Genomic DNA, 22047 nt, shown 5'->3' on the forward strand with positions numbered 1-22047 from the left:
GCACGAAAACTCCACTGCCTAAATAGAGAAAGAGAAAAGGAGAAGAAAATTAAAAAAAAGTGGTACTATTCATTCGAGCCTAACCGCTGCCTGTAAGGTTGGACCTGTGATAAGGGCATCTTACCATTTTTTGAGAGGGCGGTAGGTATCTTACTGTTCTATGAGAGAGTGATAGGCTGATAGACGTCTAATTCTGCAAATCTTTTCATATGAGGGATATTTATTTAATTATTTATGTTAAAAATATATAAAAAACTCGAAAGGGGACGACCTGCATGTTTGCCTCGCCTAACTGAAATATAGGTGGGCCCAGGAGAGCCTAGTGGACTTAAGTGGACCTAGGTCTTTTTTATGAGGTTGCAAAGATCCGGTTACTTGTGTTTTCTATTTAATTTTTAGGTTGGGTCGGTCCCTAGATATCTTAATTAATAAGGGTGTGTTTGGTTGGTGAGATGAGAATGGATGAGAGATATCTATTTATATTTTTGAGAGTTTGGTTGAGGGGTAGATGGGCAAGGTATCCATTTTGAGGAATATTTTTCAGAGATGCTAGATAGATTGAGTCATTCTTTTTGACCGGATGAGGTCATCCACCTTGTCTAATCATAATTATTAGTAAAGTAATTAGTGATAATTAGAATGTTATATTGCTAATTAATATTTATTATTATGATGTTATGATTGATTAGTGTTAGTGTGCTTATTAGTTACTATTAGTGTGTCAATTAGAATACAATTAGTGATAATTAGCATATTTTATTGTTAATTAGTAATTACTATGATAAAATTAGCATTGATAAGTGTTAATACGTGTTGATTAGTATATGGTTAACTATTATTATATAAAATTAAGAGATAAAATTTAGTTAATTATCATCATTCCATCCGTCTTTATCTCTCCAACCAAACATAAAAATGATTCATCACATCCATCTAACTAAAACATATAACTTGGATGATCACATTCCAAAAAATATGGATAGCCATAATCCATTCATCTTTATCCTCCAACCAAATATATCCTGTGCATGGCACCAACTCACCTGGCCACCCTAGGGAAAAAGAAAAGGGAAAGCAAAGAAAACCAGCGCAAGCCCCACCAGATCAAAGTGCATCTTTCCAAAAGCAAGTCCATTACACTGAATATCATAGGCGTTTATACCACTAATCTGCGGCCCACAACTGGTAGACAGTCTGCACGAGCACGCCTTGCTTTAGCAGAGGCTTAGATTTTTCCACGTTCCACAGCACTGGCTGACTCCGTTTATGGCTATTCTGCAAGTGATATTTAAAACTTGAGTATTGTTCATGTTTGAATTTTAACATATGCATACATGCTGCTCTTATCACAAGTTTCAGGAATATTTTCTGCCTCGCTGCGACTTTCTGTTGTCAGGTCCACTTTGAACTAATTCTTTTATTGTGCCTAAATTAGTGTAGCCCATCCTTTTCATGGAAGATCATCTACAGAATCTGATCCAAGGCACCTGCTGCTTTCATATATGATGATCCTATATACGTGTTCTTCCCTAAGAGTACGGTAGTTTGTGCTATTTGGTGTTAGGAAAGACCAGTGGATTTTCTGAGAGTAATACTCCACTTGGATAGAAAGACCAGTTTTCTAACGTACATGTCAAGGCAGCAAAGGACATCGACAACCATCGTAACTCATTACGTGGTTCGATTGGCGTCACAAAGCCCACATGATCATCGAAAGAGAGCCGGACAATCATCGAGTCTATAAATATTTCTAGACGAATCTTCTGATCCGCCTTACTCCTATCCAAGTGGAGTATTACTCCTATATAAACAACACGAGTAGCGAAATTCCTCTTTAACATTTATTAGAAATAGCAATTTGTATTCAATAATACTCTTAACGAGGCAATATATAAAGTATATGAGAGAGTACACGGAAAAGACTCTAATAACCTATTTGTAAAGAATAAAAACTCTATATTTTTTGTTAAATATCTTGTAACAGAAAAATAGATTCATATGACTTGGCCTGGCTAGAGATAGATAGTTTAGATTTGATTCTTTTGTATTAGACTTGCCGGCTAAGTTATCTGGACTATATATTCATCTCTGTACTCCTGCCTGTTTAATCTGGCCAAATAAACACGAAAACGCCGCACCGTCGGTGTTCACCCATCTAGCTTTCGTCCTCTGATTTTCACATGGTACCAGAGCCTATCTGAGATCAATTTGATCTTTGACATGGCTGGATCTTCCACCGGTGCTGTCTCCAATCCTTTGCTCGGCTTTCAGATCTCAGAAAAGCTGAGCAAGCAAAATCATGCGCTATGGAGTGCGCAGGTTCTTGTTGCTATACGCGGCGCAAGATTGGATGGCCACATCGACGGCACAATTGTGGCTCCAGCACGACAGATCGAGCACAAGGAAGACAACAAGGTGACAAGGATCTCCAATCCGGTCTATCAGGAGTGGTTTGCCATGGATCAACAGGTTCTTGGCTTCCTCTTTTCATCTTTGTCGCGAGATGTCCTCACTCAGGTCGCTTCATCAAGAACGGCGGTCGAAGCTTGGCGTGCCATAGAGGGCATGTTCGCATCCCAAACGCGTGCTCTCTCTCTCTCAATGTTCGTCTCTCCCTCACGACGACACGCAAAGGTAACATGACCATCTCTGAATACTTTGGAAAGATGAGGTCTCTCGGGGATGAACTTGCTGCATCTGGGAAGCCAGTAGATGAAGAAGATCTGGTGGCATATATATTGAATGGTTTAGATGATGATTTTGAACCTGTTATCTCTGCATTGGTGGCAAGGGTTGAACCCATCACCATGACAGAATTATATTCTCAGTTGCTGAATTTTGAGAACAGGCAAGCTCTTCGCAGTAGTGGGTCTTCAGTGAATGCTGCAAACCGTGGGTGTGGACTGCCCATCCGCGACAGAACTGGACGTGGCCGCAGTACACTTCGTGGCCGAGGCAGAGCTGGACGCGGCAGGGGCAGCTACAACCAGCAGCGTGTTGACAATCGACCTGTCTGCCAGGTGTGCCGCAAGAGAGGTCATGAGGCCTCAGAATGCTGGCATCGCTTTGACAAAAACTATGAGCCTGAAGAGAAGCATGTCGCCGCTGCAACTCCTGCCTATGGAGTAGATACCAATTGGTATCTTGACACAGGAGCAACCGATCATCTTACCGGTGAGCTGGACAAGTTGGCTATTAGGGAAAAATACAAAGGGAACGATCAGATCCATGCGGCAAATGGTGCAGGTATGGAGATTAAGCATATTGGTCATTCTGTTGTTTCTACCCCTAGCCGAAATTTGTATCTAAATAATATTCTTCATGTTCCACGAGTTACAAAAAATCTCATATCTGCTCATCGCCTTGCCATGGATAATTTTGCTTTCCTTGAAATTCACCCCAAATATTTTTTGATTAAGGATCGAGCCACGAGGACCACGATTCTTAAGGGAAGATGTCACCGAGGTCTTTATCTCCTTCCTTCTTCACCGGCAAAGCAAGTCTCCTTGGTCAAGCCATCTTTCTCAAGGTGGCATAGTCGTTTGGGTCACCCATCCACTCCAGTTGTTACAAGAGTTCTTAGCACAAATAATCTTTCATGTCTCTTTGAGTCCAATAAAGAGTCAGTTTGTGACGCATGTCAAAAGGCTAAAAGCCATCAACTACCATATTCTAGGTCATTAAGTGTGTCTCATCATCCTTTGGAACTTATTTTCTCAGATGTATGGGGTGCTGCTCCGAGTTCTGTTAATGGAAAGAAATATTATGTTAGCTTTATTGATAATTATAGCAAGTTCACCTGGATTTATCTTCTTAAGAATAAATCTGAGGTGTTTGAAAAATTCCATGCTTTTCAGAAATTAGTTGAGAGACTTTTTGACCGTAAAATCATAGCTATGCAAATTGACTAGGGAGGAGAGTATCAAAAACTTCACCCTTTCTTTGATAAAATTGGCATATCCACCATGTCTCTTGTCCCTATGCTCATCAACAAAATGGGTCAGCAGAGAGAAAACATCGCCATATAGTAGAAGTTAGTCTAGCCTTGCTTGCTCAAGCTTCTATGCCACTCAAATTTTGGGACGAAGCTTTTCTTGCCGCCACATATATCATTAATCGTATTCCCAGTAAAGTTATCAACTTTGATACTCCTTTAGAACGGTTGTTCAAGCAACGACCAAACTATAACTCTCTTCGAGTGTTTGGATGTGCTTGTTGGCCGAACCTTCGTCCCTATAATACCCAAGCTTCAATTCCGATCAAAGCAATGTGTCTTTCTAGGTTACAGCACAATTCATAAAGGCTTCAAGTGTCTTGATCCCTCCTCTGGTCGGGTGTATATCTCTCGGGATGTTACATTCGATGAGAATGTATTTCCCTTTGCTCAAATGCATTCAAATGCCGGTGCTCGATTACGCTCAGAAATATCTCTTCTTCCACCCACTCTTGTTTTTCACGGCTATGATCAAAGGGGAGAACATCATCAGAATGATCATATGCCTCCTAATGTCGCTAACAATTTTTTTGAAGAAAGTATAGGTGATGACAGTGGAAATACAGGAGCTCTGCAGCAGCAAATAACAAGCTCTGGAGCGGGAATTTTGCCGCTGGAAATCTCATCGGAGTTAGTGCCCGTTTCTGCTCCGGCTCAGAATGGTGCAGTCCTATCGGAGGCGCCGCTGGAGATTTCGTCGGAGTCAGTGCCTGTTCCCGCTCCGGCTCAGAACGTGGCTGTCCCTTCGGAGACGTCTGCAGACGTACCTTTCCCTGCTCAGTCCGTGCCCGTTCCATCGGCTGACACTCCACGGCGCGAATCCCCGTCTGGTGCAGCAGCTGCTCCAGGCGGATCTTCTGAAGAATCGCTGGGTGCTAGCGGCGCAGAAACAGCAGGAGAAGGCACATACACGTTGGAGGTTAATTTGCCAGCAGATCCTGTGCAGAACAGACCTCATACTCGCCTGCGTAGTGGAATACGCAAAGAGAAAACATACACTGACGGTACAGTCAGATATACTTATTTTACATCATCCGGTGAACCTCAAACTGTAGATGAAGCTTTAAATGATAAAAATTGGAGAGAAGCAATGGATGCAGAATACATGGCATTAATGAAGAACAAGACTTGGCATTTGGTTCCACCTCAGAAAGGAAGAAATATTATTGATTGTAAATGAGTCTATAAGATCAAAAGAAAGGCAGATGGAACTCTAGATAGGTACAAGGCACGTCTGGTATGGCATAGATTATGAGGATACTTTTAGTCCTGTTGTTAAAGCTACCACTATCAGGATAGTTTTGTCTATTGCTGTATCTAGAGGGTGGAGTCTGCGACAGTTGGACGTACAAAATGCTTTTCTTCATGGAGAATTAGAAGAGAAAGTGTATATGAGACAACCTCCAGGGTATGAAAAATCCTCCTTACTTAATTATGTTTGCAAATTAGATAAGGCGTTATATGGACTGAAGCAGGCCCCTAGAGCATGGTATTCAAGGCTGAGCACTAAACTACAAGAGTTGGGGTTTAAGTCCTCAAAGGCAGACACATCTTTATTTTTCTATAGTAAAGGAGGTATTACTATTTTTGTGTTAATCTATGTTGATGATATCATAGTAGCTAGTTCTGTATCTAGTGCAACCTCAGCTCTGTTACAGGACCTTGGGAAGGAGTTTGCCCTGAAGGATCTAGGTGATCTCCACTATTTTCTTGGTATTGAAGTAAGCAAAATACCTTACGGAATATTGCTAAGTCAAGAGAAATATGCTTCAGATGTATTGCGAAGAACAGGAATGAGTGACTGCAAGCCAGTAAGCACACCTCTATCTACTTCTGAAAAATTGTCTGTTAATGAGGGTACTTTGCTTGGACCAAGTGATGCTACACAATATAGAAGTGTTGTTGGAGCATTGCAATACTTGACATTGACAAGGCCAGATATCTCTTTTCCAGTAAATAAGGTGTGTCAGTTTCTTCATGCTCCAACCACAGAACACTGGGCAGCAGTAAAAAGAATTTTGAGATATCTCAAGCATACTGTTAAATTAGGACTTAAGATTTGTAAATCCTCATCTTTTCTTGTGAGTGGTTTCTCAGATGCAGATTGGGCAGGTAGTCTTGATGATCGCCGATCTACAGGAGGGTTCGCTGTGTTCTTGGGTTCAAATCTTGTGTCATGGAGTGCAAGGAAACAAGCAACAGTGTCGCGCTCCAGTACAGAAGCTGAATACAAAGCTTTAGCAAATGCAACTGCTGAGATCATGTGGATTCAAACTTTGCTACAGGAACTTGGGGTTCAATCGCCTCAAACTGCAAAGATCTGGTGTGACAACATTGGAGCTAAGTATATGTCTGCTAACCCAGTATTTCATGCACGTACTAAACACATAGAAGTTGATTATCACTTCGTAAGAAAAAGAGTGGCAAGAAAACTCCTTGAGGTTGAATATATTTCTACCAAAGATCAAGTTGCCGACGGCCTCACTAAAGCTCTTGCTGTAAGACCTTTTGAGATGTTCAAGAACAATCTAAATCTTATGAGATCAGATTGAGGGGGAGTGTTAAATATCTTGTAATAGAAATATAGATTCATATGACTTGGCCTGGCTAGAGATAGATAGTTTAGATTTGATTCTTTTGTATTAGACTTGCCGGCTAAGTTATCTGGACTATATGTTCATCTATGTACTCCTGCCTGTTTAATCTGGCCAAATAAACACGAAAACGCCGCACCGTCGGTGTTCACCCATCTAGCTTTCGTCCTCTGATTTTCATATTTTTAACATCCCCTCAAACGCAAGGTGTATGCAATAGTGTTACCTTTAAAGGAGTTGATACTAAGTACTAAACTTAAACAATATAAAACTAATATATTCAAAATATGTCTCTTGAAAGTCATCGTAGAGTAGAGCTTCGGTAATCCTATCGAATCAAGTCGAATTAGTATAAAATGAAGCACAAGAGTAAAGTCGTGATGATGACAAAAAAAAATACACTTGGTCAAGGATCACAATGAAACAATGACGAGTAGTAAGATGACAAACAAATTGCCACTAAAGCTATGAAAAAACTAAGATGATAAAAGAATAGCCTAGAACAAGAATTATAAACAAAGCAATGACGAGTAGTAAGACAATAGATAAAGTTATCATCAAAGCTACGAAAAGAACTACAAGATATTGTTGCATCAATAACGATGGGAAAAGATTAGCTAAACAAAAATAAAATTTAGCTAACAAAAAAATTAACTAATTAACGAAGGAATATACGGACTCACACGTGATAGACGAACTAAAGAGAAAATAGACTTAGAAGATGTAGCAGAAGTAAATACTTAAAAAAATAGAGATCCTAGCAAATAAGACTAGCAAGAGCAGCGGAGGAACAAAAGCTAATTTGAGCTCGAAAAAGCCAAGCAACAGCCCATCGAGTCATACCAACCGGCCTATTGAAACATATTACATATGTGGCCCAAAAGCTCCTCCCAGAATAAAAGCAGACTCGAGTAATTTGCTAGCAGTTATATGGGTCACATAGAACGGAGAGGGAGGCAGCGACAGGAGGATCTACAGTGGCAATGGCCTAGCGGAGAAGAGGTCCAATGCACCGTGGAGATCCATCGAGCGGCGTGGCGGATCCTCCCATCGAGCGGCGCAGCGGATCAAGACACAGAGAGATCCATTGTGTCGAGCGGCGCAGATGAGATCTAACCTGCAACACGGCGGTGGATATGCGATAACATGCAGGCTGACAACGCTGGAGGAGCAGAGCGAACCGAGCGTGTGACAACGACGACAACAATCTAGTGTCAGAAGTGGATCCAACCGGCGGCGACAGAGGTGGATGACAAGCCACACAGGGTGATGAGTGCGCGGTAGTGGAGGAGAACCGTGTGGGGAGATAGGGAGAGCCCCATCCGGTGACAGGTAGAGAGAGAGCCGATGAGAGAGAAATCGACAAGCGAGTGGATTAGATCGGGATGAGTTGCGACGTTCCAAAAGAAAAAAAAAACCTGGTTCTAATCTATATAAGAAATAACTTGTATTTAATGATAAATCTAATAAAACAATATATAGAGGGCATGAGAGAATACATAAAAATAACTCTAATAACCCCCCCTCTCTCTCTATATATATATAGGATTCTTTATATTCCTAAACTGCTGGTTTTGTATCCGTCGAAGACAGTTCCGAGTCGCCTACCGACGACGTGGACACCGCAATTCTATACGATTGCATCAACACGATGATTTGCAATGCCAGCCAAGCAAGGCATGACGTCTTCGACCAGCGTCTAATTAACTTGCATCACACGCGTGTCTTAATTTGTTACCTTGCAAGAGCCCTAGATCAGGGGAAAGGAAAAGGGAGCACCCCAGAATACGTCACGCAATGCCAGATTGTGTTCGGTTTGGGAATCCTCGCGGCCAGGCCAAATCAACGAGATCATCTTAACAGATTAACAAGTGCTTAGCTAGTTCTAACACTAAAATTGCAATCCTTGTCAGTTGAGAGAAAGAAAATGTGCAGGCAGGTGATGTACTTGGGGGGCCAGTGAGTCAGTGTTAGGTTTTTATTTGCGGTAACAGAAATTTATCAGGACTCGTCGATAAATAGGATTTTCAGATTTATAAGAATTCCATTAGTGTTTGAAAAAAGATCAAAATTAGAAAAGGTGGCTCAACTTTTCTAGAAAATAACATCGATCATTCTTCAAACTATTTAACATAAAAATTACACATAATAACAAGAGAGTATCACATTTTTATAGTCCAACTCATGTGGCAGGTGAGAATTAAAAAAACAAAAAATTAGACGGTAAAGAAATTTAGCTTATCAGTAAAACGGAAATATTGGAAATCTTGGTCGATAATTTTTCCCTGGTCAGTGTGTGCTGTGTGCAAAAGCAGCGAACAGATCCGGTGTTCTGTTTTTTCTAAGAAAAAAAGAGAGGAAAGTGAGGAACAGAGAGAAGAAGAGAGAGTGCAAAGGAGGGAAGGAAAGAAGCGCGCACATAATAAACAGGGAAAGCAACACGTAACCTCCCATACTTAACACGGCAACTCCTCCCTCCCTCCCTCCCTCCCTCCCATCGCATTCGCATCGGTCACACCATGGCGTCGACGCCCCGGACTCCCGCGCCGGTGAGACCGCCCCCGCCCCCGCCACTGGAGCCGCCGCCCTCGCCGCCGGGCGATGAGTACCACACGCCGCCGCCGTCGCTGGGCGAAGCGTCGCCGCGGGAGGAGACCAATTCGACCAACTACGGGAGTGAACCTGCCAACAGCCCGCCGCTCTCGCCCGTGCGCTTACCCTTGCAGCACCGCCTGCCGCCGCCCAACTCCCCCACCGGCCAAAACGGGCAAGAGAGCGTCACCGCCGCGGGGCCGGCGGCGGCCCGCCCGCAGCTGCGCCTGGCCACCGGCCTCGTCCGGACGCCGTCGCACGGGTCGCTCGCCAGGTCCCCGTCGCCGTCGCCGACGCCGCTGTCACCGCTCACTCCCGCTCCTGCTGTCGCCAGGTCCCCGTCGCCGTCGCCGACGCCGCCGTCATCTCTCACTCCCGCTCCCGTGCCTGCGATCAACAGCAGGAGCGGCCAGAGCACGCCAAAGCGCGCCGAGGCGTGGAAGCCGCCGGCGTCGCCCGTCGCGGCGGCGATCGCTGTTCAGTTCGACCCGGTCGAGGAGGCCGTCACGTCGCCGCTGCGCGTTGGCAAGGCCCGGCTCGACCAGCAGCAGCGCGCGACCGTCACGTCGTCCCTGCGCATCGGTAAGGCCCGGATCGACCAGCAGCAGCGCACGGCGATGGCGGCGGCTGAGAATGGGAACGCAGCGACCACCGCGGTGCCTCCCGACGTGGCGGCCGTGGCGGCGGTCGGGGAGAGGAGGGAGCTGTCGGTGGCTCTGCGGCTGGCCACGGCACTGCTCAGCCTGGCGGCCTTCTCGGTGATGGCCAGCGCCCGGACGTCCGGGTGGGCCGGTGACGACTACGCCCGCCACGAGCAGTACAGGTCAGTGATCACCACTTGCTCACACGTTTCGTCTCCTTTGTTTTTCTTTTTTCTTCTTCTTTTATTTCTTTACATTTTATTTCGGACCTGTCCGGTTTCTGACTGTTATGGGAGTTATGTTGTTACTCGTTGAAGTAGTTTTTATAAAAAAATGAAAATGAGACGGCAATCGGCTAGCGTAGACTCCCCATCCATACCAAAACGAGCGACTGGTTAATATTTTCGAATGTTTAGTCAAAACTATCTACGTAACCTACTCGATAGAGTTCAAGTTTCTAACTTGTCCATCCAGAGCTTTTTCTTCTTTCATTTCTGGAGGCGAAATCATGTTCATTCTTCGCAAATGTATGGCAGGTACGCTGTCGCGGTGAACGTGATCGTTTGCGTCTACTCAATCGCGCAATCATTCGGTGAAATCCGCCGCCTGATTTCACCGAGGTTTATTTTCCGGAGCATGTCAAGCTATTACGTCAGTCTGTTCCTGGACCAGGCAAGCACAGCACATTCTTGGAACTGAAAATGCTCTCATGTGCAAGAACTGAACTGTTACTGCTTCGATGACGTACTGCAGGTACTGGCGTATCTCCTCATGTCGGCGTCGTCGGCGGCCGCGTCTCGCAACGATCTGTGGGTGTCGAGGTTTGGAACCGATCCCTTCAACAAGAAGATCAGCAGCGCGGTGTGGCTGTCGTTCATTGGGTTCTTGACGCTCGCTGCAAACTCCCTCGTCTCCACGGCTAATCTCTTCAGCATGGTCTGAGCAGAGTGATCGCGCCATTGTCGGAATTCAGTATTAGTTGTGTTCATCATGTAAATTTTGGAGTACATATTGTTGCGAATTAGGCGGAAATATACATCATACACGCTGTTCTTGGATTGGGCCATCAGGAATTATTTCGTAACTAGTCATTGCACAGTGCACATCAGAACGAACTACGCCCAAGGCAATATGTGGTTGTGTGCTATTGCAACACTGCTGCATGATCCTATTTGATCCAGTGAACAAATGTACTCTGTCTCTGGAGAAACAGGCTTGCTCTGAACCAAGAGCAATTCTACTGTAAGACTCTTGACGAAACCATCTCAAACATCTGAAGAACCTAAACGATCTTCTACTTCTAGAATACAATGATCAGACTGCCATAGATCAAAACTTGGCATTTAATCTAGCCCTCAATTTCAACCTGGTTCACTCTACTCCACCAAATGGAGTGCAGGATCATGTAGAAGAGGTCATACTTGATCGGCCTGGCGTGCCACAGGAAATGCCTCTGCAGCCGCTTCACGCAGTTGTGCATCGCCACGTACCTCCGGAGCGAGATCCCCTGCAGGATCTTCTTCAGGTCTGGTATGTCCTTCTCGGCGACGACCACCGAGAAGGCGCTCCAGTCCAGCACCTCGCTGAAGGGCAGCACAAAGTTGTCGGCGATGATCACCGGCACGCACTCGTAGTAGAACGCCTCCACGATCCGGGGGCTGTTCACCTCGTACCCCATGGGGCACAGGCAGAACCGGCTGTTCTTCATGTGCTGGATGTAGTTCATCCGCCGGGACACCCTGTTTGGCAGCAGCCCGTACACCCTCATGTCGTCGTCCTGCCCATTCCCCCAGTGCTTGAGGAGCACCGGTCGGACCCTGCCGTGCACGTTGCCAGCGAAGAAGGCCAGGATGCCCCGGCGGGAGACCGGCAGCCCGCCGACGTACCGGAGGGGACGCTTCGGCGTCCGGATGGTCGTTTCCGGCAGGGAGACGTCCTTCCCGGGGGTAAAGATCCCCTCTGAGCTATCGGCGTTGCACAGCGCCTTGATGGTGTTCCTCCGGAGGTCGCCGTGCGCCGTTGTCGTGTAAGGCCCCTGCAAGAACCAATCAATGATCAGATTCAGATGATCAATTTTTGAGCTTGATCGAATTCTATGGACCAAGAGCTTACCCAATCATGGCAGGCGACAAGGAAATGATCAGCGCCTCTGGTGCGATTCCAGAACGGGTACTTGTTGGCGAGGCCTCTGACAAAGTTTCTCAGGTACACGGCCAGCGGCCTGAGATTGTGTGAGTCGGCCACGTAGAGCGTGAGCCTCAGTTGCTGAGAGCTGTAGGGCAGGTAGAAGAGGTGCGCCTTGCTGGCATCGGTGACGACGAAGCGGCGGCTCTCCTTGAGGAGCTTCATGAACCAGCCCTCGGAGGCGTAGATGCCGCTGAGGGGAGGGGTGTGGAAGATGGGCCTCCGGCCGTCCTGGTAAATGTAAACTTTGAGTATCCGTTCCATCAGTTCATAGCTCCTGGATGATCACATTTGCTACAATTATGATGCATTTAGTTCAATGCATGGAATCAGTAGTAGTATAAGGTAGAATCTAAAAACTACATATGCATACTTTAGTCTTATGATATGCACATCTATTTTGCTTAAAAATATATAACAGAGTTTGAACCAATTTGCTTGCAGCAAATTGTTCACAAATTTTCTTATTTTTTTATTGAAAATATGTAGTAGTTAGAACTGATATTGTCTTTGAATAGTTTTAATTTATTTACAAAATTTGTTGAACCCTATCCAAATTGCATTTACTTATTTGTTAAATTACTCACGGATTCATCTAATTTGCTCGAGATTTTTCACAAAGTTACTTACATAACTACGTTTAAGAGGCAAATATACAAATGGATTATTTATTAAATGCCTCTTCTATTTTTATAATATATCGAAGTGGGTCACAAATAAGTGTTGCAAGTTTATATGTAAAGAAGTCCAAAAATAGAATAGATTGCTTACATTCAAACTTTTTTAGAAAAAGAAGATGTACATGCCATACGTCTAAAACATGCACATGCAATTTTTAGATGTATCTATAGTATAATGTGTAGAAATGCAAAACAAGGTTACAAGATATGTAAACTTCATGGTATCTTTTGCGATTACAATAATGATTGTGCCCCCTACAAGTGCTAGTGACACCCCTGTCCAATATTTTTTTGCCGAATCAGACATTTTATTTCACGTGTCTTTTTTTTTTTTGCTAAATTAGACGCTCGAGTCGGATTTCGACAGTCTGTATCCAGTAACACTGCCCCCAACGCATAATAAAGACTTGCATGCTGTTTTCTGGGACAATTCACCGAGCAAAAACGGCAACACGATGGCATCAAAGCAGGCATGCATACCACTGTGAGATTATGTTGGGCACTCTGCATGGAATGTGCAGGGAAACATGCCAAAACGCACGCGGAAAACTTGGAAAGTCCTCCATGCTTGGAGGAAGGCAAGAAGCATCGCGCACCATTGACGAGTCCCGTGGGTTACCTCTTAAACTGGGAGACGTTTTTGAAGAGAGGCGCGTAAAGGTCGGGGTCGTCGACCACCGGCTCGGCGTCCCGTATCTCCTTCTTGGCGTACCGCAGCGCCTCCTCCGGCGCCATCCTCCAGTACGACGGCTGATCACCAACATAGAATTAAACAGTCTCACGCCTCGATCACGACGAATGCACAATGGCATATAGAGTCGCAACATCATCTCGCGCGCGTAGCCGCACCTCTCGTTTCCGGCGCCTCGCCGCGGGCGGCGGCGTCGACGGTAACGTCTGGGGAGGAGGTGGCGTCGCAGCGGGCGTGGAAGGTGCCGACGATGGTGGCGGTGGCGGTGCGGACCTCCGGGCGGATAGCTCCCCTGTGAACTCCTTGGTCGAAGGCGCGCGCTGGGTGGAGGGGAGGGAGAAGGTGAGGCACGCGGTGGCCGCGCCCACCGCGAGGAGGGAGGCGAGCGCCGCGACGCCGCAGCAGGATACGGACATCATCGCGCCGCGGTGGCGGGGCCGACGGCGGGACGACCCATCGAGGAACGCGGCTGCGGCGATCCTCGGGCTAGCGGCGGCGAGGTGCGGAGGTGGCGGCATTGGGAGGAGGAGGTGAAGCAGGAGACGGGAGGCATGGAGGGAAGAGCGCGCGGGTGCGGATGTCTCGTGATTATTCGGCGTGCCTCGAGTGCTACTATATATAACGCCGTGGCGCGCGGCGGTGCTCTCGGTTTGGCATGTTTCCTTCCCCTTCCGGTGAGCCCGAGCCGTGGCCGCGCGAATTTTGGGAAAGTAATTTTATTCGCTCTCATTCATGTGCATCTGCTGAGCTTGTTCTGCTACTGCCAGCTAGTGTGTGCTGATTGCGAGGTGTGAGCGAGAGGTGCGAGCTGGTTGTGCTACTGCCTGCTAATGTTTGCTCACTGTGAAGCGCCTGTCGCCTGTGAGTGTAAGTTGTAAGTGAGATGATGCTACTGCTTGCTAATGTGTGCTGATTTTCTCATCTGTGAATGTGCGAGCTGCTGCTGCTGCTAGCCTGGTAGTGTGCTTTTGTATGTGCTTCTGCTATCCTGGTAAATGTGCTAGCCTGATTGAGAATGTGCTATTCTGCTCGAGTGCTTGGTAATGCAGCTATGCTTGTGAATGTGCTTGTGTGCTAATGCTATACGAGGGTTTTCTACTCCAGTTTCAACTTTCAAATGTTCATTACAATATTGTTTGATAAATTTCAGGATGTCGTTCCTTGCATCGGCCCCGGCGGTCACCACGGAAACCATGAGGAAGTCCACGATGCAAAGTGGGATTATGGAGTCTTGGTAGATCCAAACAACTAGACTGTAGTTTAGTGCAAGTTGTGTGGTAAGGTCACGAATGGAGGAATTTATAGGCAGAAGCAACATATTGCTAGGATTTCCGGCTCAGTTGAAGCTTGCACAAGATCAAAGGACGAGGATATAGCAAAGTGCAAGAACGCCATAGAATATTCAAAGAGTAAAAAGAGGGCCAGGCTAGCCAGAGAGCAAGGGGTCAGATATGATGTGAGCATCGAGAGTTAAAAGAGGACACGAATCTGAAGGGTGAGAGTGTATAACCACACCTCATCCCATCAACTAGCCCCAGTTCCCTCGGGACTTAAGATAAACCTGTAGATTGCATAGTTATGTCCGTAGTACAGTAATGGAAAAAAGGGGCAGGCCAAATCATCCTCCCAAGAGCGTAGAGAACGAAGAGTGCAGTTGCAACAGGGGCAACACAGTTCGCACCAGCCAACAGCATCAAACAGGAATAAAGATGGAAGCAGGACGAGTGAAGCAACGGTAGATGGAAGGAAAGACCATAAGAGCCAATATCATGTACAGAAATAGGCACAACAAACCATGAGGTCATGGTATGCATAACATGCGTAGATTCTCGGAATATAGAAAGCATTGAGCAAAGATGAAGATAACAAGGGAGAAACAGAATTGCTATGGAAGCAAGATGCACAGCATCCCGGAAAAAGATCATATTCAGAAAAATATGGATGATGCAAAATTTAAAAGTAAGCTAGCGATGAAAAAAAAATCCCACAACAAAAACCATACGAAGTAATCATTATGCAATACCATGCTGTAATGAGCTAAGAATCACAAAATACAGGTATAAATTACAAATTGCAGTTAGCTAACACACACAAGCTAGTGGCAGGAACCCCTTCTCAGTTCTCGTGCAGCACTCCTGCACAAGACAACTATGGCTTGCAAAGTCCCAGAGGAAGGGCTAAGGCCTAAGAAGAGCAAGGTTTCATAGCCTTCAACAATTGAGTCAATCCACTGATCATCAAAGGACCAATACTCAAGACATAGCAATGTGAGACAAATAATCCACAGAACGCCTATTCCTGTTGAAGAAACAGCACTGAGATAGAAGGAATTAGTGTTTCTTCAATCAGTCTATAGCAGTAATCAAACAACTTCATAACTGCCATTTTGCTAAATCACTAACAAACGATCAAACCATAAATCCACTGCGAAATGGTGGTAGCTCTCTTTTTAAATCCCAGAGAATTCAAAATTCAAATTGCATCTTGAATAAATCTACGAAAGGCTCCTCAAGCCACAATATCACACAAAAGAGAGTCCCCATCTGGAAATCCATGAAAGGTGTGGTTTCCATTGTATCCATAACAGGTCGAATTATACCCTCCACTGCATGCATCATGCCACAACAGTTTGAGTGAGCTGTTAGGAAATAAAGTTTTTGTTAAATTCGAGCGGGAAAGGGAAGGAGCTACAACTTAAGGAGTGCAAAAGAAAACTAAAACAGCAAGGGGCAGATAGTGAAAAACCCACAAGAGGGCATCATAGGAACTACTATTGTCTATGCACTATAGCAGAAACAAATCAGTGATTAATTCGATAAGAAAAACATAAACTTTGTAGCCGAATTTTACAAGACAATAAAACCAAGACTTAATAGAATAAGAAGGCACATACCTAACTCAATGCCAGGGGCTCATCAGATTTAGGATATTGAGAAATGAAGGCTCAATTGTCACTGCATTTTCTAACCGTGGTGACAGAAACATTGCATTGGATGCAAAAGCGATCATCCTTGAGATACTCTGGTTTCTCCAATTCCTTCCTACTGATGAAATCCTTCAAGCCCCAGGAACCTCCATGCGAAAAACTGTACAGTGTGGTGTCACGGGGTAACGCTGGCTTCCCTAGCTGATCAAGTAGAGTGAATGGGATCGCGCCCAGACGAGCTCGTCCTCAGGATCACTGATAAGCTTCAGGTAGAGAGCGATGTGGCACCTGCATTTGGAGTGACTGCCATTGGGGTAACACAGGAGATGCCAGCTGTGGCCACCGACATCAAAGGGGCATGACTCAATGCCCTCACTGTGGCGCATCACATCTTTCAAGTGTGAGTAGCCATCGATCCTGAGCACGTGGGAACCACTCACCGGCTTGAAGACAATGGCAGAGGCGGAGCGCAACACTTGTCCAGCCAATGACCTCAGCATAGAGGCTGCCATGGAAGACTTATGGACGGATGCGGGCTTCTCGGCTAGTGAAACGTCTTTTTGTCAGATTTACCTAGCAAGAAAAACATATTTCTCAGTACTATAGTCTAACCATCAAACTTCTTTATCAAGCAAGCAATACTCTGAAAATTATCTCAGGGAAACTGAATTTGGACCAACTATATTCCAATTTGGACGCCATTTTCGAAAAGAAAGGCTGCAGTACTTCATGATCTATTAAGATGATGAATAGAGTTCGATGTGCATAGTGAAAAGCAACCCAAGGCCCAGAAATGCCCTAGCCCCTAGGTCAGATTACACAGGGCCAAAGTACTAGAAGATATACTTGACAATTTGGACACATATAATAGCATGCAAACTCAAATCCCCCATTCTCGCATGCCATTTCAAACAATCACCAGCATACATGTGAAGGAACTAGCCACCTCTACATGGAGTTGAGACAAATTGTCATTTCTGAAGCTATAGACCACTAACTGTGTCCTCTAAGTCTCTAACTTAGAGGTTCCCGTCACCAATCAAACCTTAAAATTTACGGAAAAAAGAGGAAAATTTAGCCAAGACGATCAGGATGCTGATGAGTACCGCACACACGAAGACATTAGGACGAACAAAATTACCTCCAACTCGTCGCGGGCTGACCGGAGAAGGCGGATGGCGGATGACCGGGTCAGGGCTCCCTCGATGACGTCGCGGCCGACCGGGACGAGGTGCTGGCCTAGGCGAGGGCAAAGGCGGCTGCTGCTGCTGATTCCCTTGGCGAGGACGGCGGCGGCTGCACGATAGCTGGAGGGAGAGAGTGTCAGGATCTCGCGATGCAGAGAAATCACTGACAAGAACTAATTCGACTGGTGGAAATCGCCTGTGAGGTGGAGAGCACAAGAACGCTAGAACTCTAACTACAGAGGAAAAACTAGAGGAAGATTTTTCTACTTTTCCCTTCCACCAACTCCAGTTATAAGCATCCGGTTTACAGAAGTTAACTGAATTAACACAATATTACGGCAGCTTAACAAAATTAACATGAAAGGTAATTTGTCTTCGTCCTCCACCGCACGATCTAAATCGGATGGCCACCATTCCAGCATACCGGTTTGGTTGTCTGAAGTCTTGACTCAGCTAACGAACTGAAGAAGTCCTGCTTTACTGACGAAACTGAAGAAGTCCTGCTTTACTGACGAAACTGAAGAATTCCAACATCTAAATACCATGGTCCTGTCAATTCCTCCTCCTTGAGACCATCCTTGTCCTCAAGGATTGAACTTAGGAAAGACTCGCTGGATGTAGCTTGCATCTTCCCAGGTTGCTTCCTCAGCAGTTAAATTCACCCATTAGATTAACCATTGTGCTACTGCCACATTATCCCTAGGTATAATCCTTCTGTCCAGCACAACAAGGAGCTCATTCTTGATTTTCCCTTCTGCAGTAACCAATGGCAGATTTGGCAGTGGTACAACATGTGATCCGAGGTGCTTCTTAAATTGGCTGACATGGAATATAGGATGTATATTAGCCGCATCTGGCAAAAGCAATCTGTATGCTACTTGGCCGATCTTCCGTAGGACCCTAAAAGGACCATAGTACTTTGACCTCAGCTTAATAGACCCTCTTATTCCAAAAGCATTCATCCTATATGGTTGCATCTTAAGGTACACCATATCCCCTTCTTGAAACTCTCTTTCAGTCCTTTTCATGTCAGCAAAATGCTTCATTCTCTCTTGTGCCTTATTCAAGTTCTCTTTCAGTTCCTTCATCATTCTCTCTTTCTCTTCTATAGTAATTCTTTCTTCAGCAGAAATATTGTATGGTATGGATAGCTCACCTATTTGAGGAGGTGGATACTCATATAAGGCCTAGAAAGGAGTTGTACCAAGAGATGTATGAAAAGAGGTATTGTACCACCACTCAGCCATAGTTAGCCATTTCAACCAATCTTTAGGCTCCTGGAAGACCATGCTCCTTAAGTAATTCTCTAAACATTGATTAACCCTCTCAGTTTGACCATCTATCTGGGGATGGTATGCAATGCTTAATATGAGAGATACTCTAGCTTACTTAAAGATTTCTTGATAGAGTTTACTTGTAAAGATTCTATCTCTGTCTGAAATTATCACAAGTGGAAACCCATGCAGTCTGAAGATTTGATCCATGAACAACTGAACGACCTGCTAGACTGTAAGAGGGTGTGACATTGCAAGAAAATGTGCATATTTAGTATACCTATCCACTACCACTAGTATGACATCTCTTCCCTTCACTTTGGGTAATCTTTCTACAAAATCCATGCTAATGTGAGTCCATGCCATATCAGGTACCTCAAGGGGGTTTAGTAGCCCAGCAATATGTAAGTTCTCAGATTTTGTAACTTGACAAATTGGGTATTCAGCAACCAACTGTTTGACAACTCCCTTCAGCTTATGCCAATAGAACAAGGCCTTAATTCTGTGATATGCTGCTCTTCTACCAGAATGACCCCCAATTGCAGATTTATGGTATGTATTGAGTATATCCTTCCTTACATTGTTTCCCTTTCCCACATAAATCCTTCCCTTATACCTCAGTAACCCAGCAGCCACTGAATACCTTCCTTGAGGATCTGGCTCACCATTAAGCCTCTCAATGACTTGCTGATATTTATCATCTGTTGTATAGCTTTTTTTCACATCATGAACCCATTTAGGCTGAACAGTAGTGATAGCTGAACACATCTCTTCTTCTGTTGTGTTGCTTTTCCTGGATAAAGCATCAAGAACAAGGTTCTCTTTTCCTCTCCTATACTCCACTTTATAATCATACTCCATTAGTTTAAGCAGCAATTTGTGTTGAATGTTCTCAGTCAACCTCTGCATGGATATGTATTTTAGATTTTCTTGGTCAGTTCTAATGATAATAGGATTTCCTAATAGATAGTGCCTCCATTTATTAAGGGCTTCAAAGATTGCTATTGCTTCTTTCTCATAAACTGATTGAGTCATTGCTCTTTCACTCAATGTCTTACTAAGATATGCTATGGGTCTGTTAGACTGCATCAAAATAGCACCCAAACCAGTACCACTTGCATTTGTCTCTAACACAAAGGGTTGAGAGAAATCTGGTAAGGCAAGAACTGGACAAGAAGTCATTACCCTCTTCAGCCTTTCAAATGTTTCAATGTGTACTTCTTTCCATTCAAAAGCATCCTTCTTCAACAAATCAAAAAGGGGTCTGCATATCTTACCATATTCTTTAACAAATCGACTGTAGTATCCTGTTAAGCCAAAAAACCATTTTAGTTGATATACATTTCCTGGTTTCGGCCATTGAAGAGCATCCTGGATCTTCTTGGGGTCGGTAGAAACACCACTTCTATTGATGACGTGCCCTAGATATTCCACCTGTGGTTGGGCAAAAGTGCACTTGTTCATCTTTGCATATAAATGTTCTCTCCTCAGAATGTCCAGGACAAACTTCAGATGAGATATATGTTCTTCCATACCTTTGCTGTATACTAAGATATCATCAAAAAAGACTAGCACAAATTTACCAATGAATTCAGTGAAAACTTGGTTCATTAAGGACTGAAAAGTAGCTAGGGCATTGGTGAGATCAAAAGGCATGACAGTGTATTCATAGTGGCCCAAATGAATCCTGAATGCAGTTTTTGGAATGTCAGATTCAATGATCCTTATCTGGTGGAACCCAGACCTTAAGTCAATTTTTGACAAAATAACTGATCCATGCAACTCATTCAATATATAATCTATTACTGGCATGGGAAACCTATTTTTGATTGTGAGGGAGTTAAGCTGTCTATAATCCACACACATCCTCCATGAGCCATCCTTCTTCCTCACCATAACTGTCGGTGAAGAGTATGTGCTAACACTGGGCCTGATCTCATTAGATTTGAGAAGCTGCTTGATTATTTCCTCCATGGCATTTCTCTATTGATGTGGCACTCTATAAGGCCTCAGGTTGGGTGGTACAACATCACTCCTCAATGGTATAGCATGGTCATAGTTCCTCTTGGGAGGCATGCCTCTTGGCTCTTAAAAATGTCAGAATACTGTGATAACACTTCCTCTATTTCCCTTGGAATATCCCTAGTTGATCCATTCTCTTCAACCTCTTGTAACATTGTCACATGTATCACACACCCAAGTACTCCCTTCCTCGACATCTTCTGTACACATCCACGTTTTGGCCGGGGGTTTGACGGGGTAACCAGGAAAAGGCAAAACAGGTCAGGGAGCCCGGCAAATCCCAACCCGACGATGAAAGCCTATTTTGCAGGTTAATCTCTCTCAATTTCTGTGTTTTAAAGTTTGCAAGTAAATTTGCAACCAATGTAGACTTCTTTAGAACATTACTTTGGTAATTGTAGAGGATTGTAAAGCTACTTGATGGGAGTAATAGGCCAACAACATGTGAGGAAACTGGCAGGAGAAATCGTGAAAAGAATAAGGATACGGGGGAGAGAGGAAATATTAGGGTTAACAACGAGAAGCCTGAAAAACCTTGTAGGGAACCGGCTACTGATCATAAAAGGACTTATTCTTCGGGAACTAGTAACTGTGATCAATCGAATAACATTAATCATGCATCTGTTGTTTGGGACAGTATGATCAGGCACCAATATGGTTCTTCCCATCTTAGTAATAGACAATAACCTCTTTTGCAGATCCAGTCCAATTGGATTGTGTTTATAAATCCAGTCCCCTCCTAGTATAACATCATAGCTCTTGAACTTCAGTAATCTGAAAGAGTCACAGAATTCTTCTCCACACACTGAGTATGTTAGGTTCTGCACCACAGCGTCAGTGACCAATTTTCCCCCTCCTGCTACTGTCACCCTTTTGGCTGCTACATAATTCAGTTTTAGATCATTTTTCAAGGCATATTCATAATCCATGAATGAGTTAGTACTGCCATTGTCCACTAAGGCAACAACTCTCTTATCCCCAATGTTTTTTATTAGGGAGAAAGTCATAGGCCCAAATGTCCCACTTACAACATTTAGTGACACTTGCATCAACTCTTCAGCTCTTTCCACCTGTATGGGTTGATGAGGGCTACTAGGTGCAGTAGCGAATCCCACTGATGGAGAATTTTCTCTAGGCCCATCTCCCTCTTCCTATCCTTCTTCATCAATTGCAAGAGCATGAGCTTATCCCTGATAGTAGACTAATTGCCTTCATCCAAAGCCAAGGCCATCAACTTCTTTCTCACTTCACAGTTATGCTGT

General features: G+C 44.6%; 3 protein-coding genes and 1 non-coding gene across 4 annotated transcripts; 2 read left to right on the forward strand and 2 right to left on the reverse strand.

Annotated features, from left to right (window-relative positions):
• Nucleotides 1-2705: 2705 nt before the first annotated feature.
• LOC133891344 (small nucleolar RNA Z247) lies at nucleotides 2706-2844 on the forward strand. The gene has a single exon (XR_009904189.1). It is a non-coding gene; the product is annotated as a small nucleolar RNA Z247 (small nucleolar RNA).
• Nucleotides 2845-5369: 2525 nt separating this feature from the next.
• On the reverse strand, nucleotides 5370-13420 carry LOC133916792 (probable glycosyltransferase At5g03795). The gene is made up of 4 exons (XM_062360632.1): nucleotides 13305-13420; nucleotides 11934-12282; nucleotides 11197-11856; nucleotides 5370-5555 (listed from the first exon to the last, which is right to left on the reverse strand). The coding sequence occupies exons 1-4, from the start codon at nucleotides 13418-13420 to the stop codon at nucleotides 5427-5429; spliced, it is 1254 nt and encodes a 417-aa protein (XP_062216616.1). The 3' UTR covers nucleotides 5370-5426.
• Nucleotides 8982-11102, forward strand: LOC133916782 (CASP-like protein 4U1). The gene is made up of 3 exons (XM_062360623.1): nucleotides 8982-10003; nucleotides 10358-10493; nucleotides 10575-11102. The coding sequence occupies exons 1-3, from the start codon at nucleotides 9108-9110 to the stop codon at nucleotides 10761-10763; spliced, it is 1221 nt and encodes a 406-aa protein (XP_062216607.1). The 5' UTR covers nucleotides 8982-9107; the 3' UTR covers nucleotides 10764-11102.
• Nucleotides 13421-13474: 54 nt separating the features above from the next.
• On the reverse strand, nucleotides 13475-13894 carry LOC133884426 (L-type lectin-domain containing receptor kinase S.7-like). Its single transcript, XM_062323830.1, has one exon. It carries the CDS (start codon nucleotides 13892-13894, stop codon nucleotides 13475-13477), a length of 420 nt encoding a protein of 139 aa, XP_062179814.1.
• Nucleotides 13895-22047: the final 8153 nt, after the last annotated feature.

This window comes from Phragmites australis, chromosome 1, assembly GCF_958298935.1.
Source record: "Phragmites australis chromosome 1, lpPhrAust1.1, whole genome shotgun sequence".
In the NCBI taxonomy this organism is placed as follows: Eukaryota; Viridiplantae; Streptophyta; class Magnoliopsida; order Poales; family Poaceae; genus Phragmites; species Phragmites australis.

Coding starts and splice junctions, on each gene's coding strand:
- LOC133916792 (XM_062360632.1), bottom strand. CDS start 13,420: ATGGCGCCGGAGGAGGCGCTGCGGTACGCCAAGAAGGAGATACGGGAC. Junction 12,283..13,304: donor AACGTCTCCCAGTTTAAGAG/GTAACCCACGGG, acceptor GTGATCATCCAG/GAGCTATGAACTGATGGAAC. Junction 11,857..11,933: donor TTGTCGCCTGCCATGATTGG/GTAAGCTCTTGG, acceptor TGGTTCTTGCAG/GGGCCTTACACGACAACGGC.
- LOC133916782 (XM_062360623.1), top strand. CDS start 9,108: ATGGCGTCGACGCCCCGGACTCCCGCGCCGGTGAGACCGCCCCCGCCC. Junction 10,004..10,357: donor GCCCGCCACGAGCAGTACAG/GTCAGTGATCAC, acceptor AATGTATGGCAG/GTACGCTGTCGCGGTGAACG. Junction 10,494..10,574: donor TCAGTCTGTTCCTGGACCAG/GCAAGCACAGCA, acceptor GACGTACTGCAG/GTACTGGCGTATCTCCTCAT.
- LOC133884426 (XM_062323830.1), bottom strand. CDS start 13,894: ATGCCGCCACCTCCGCACCTCGCCGCCGCTAGCCCGAGGATCGCCGCA.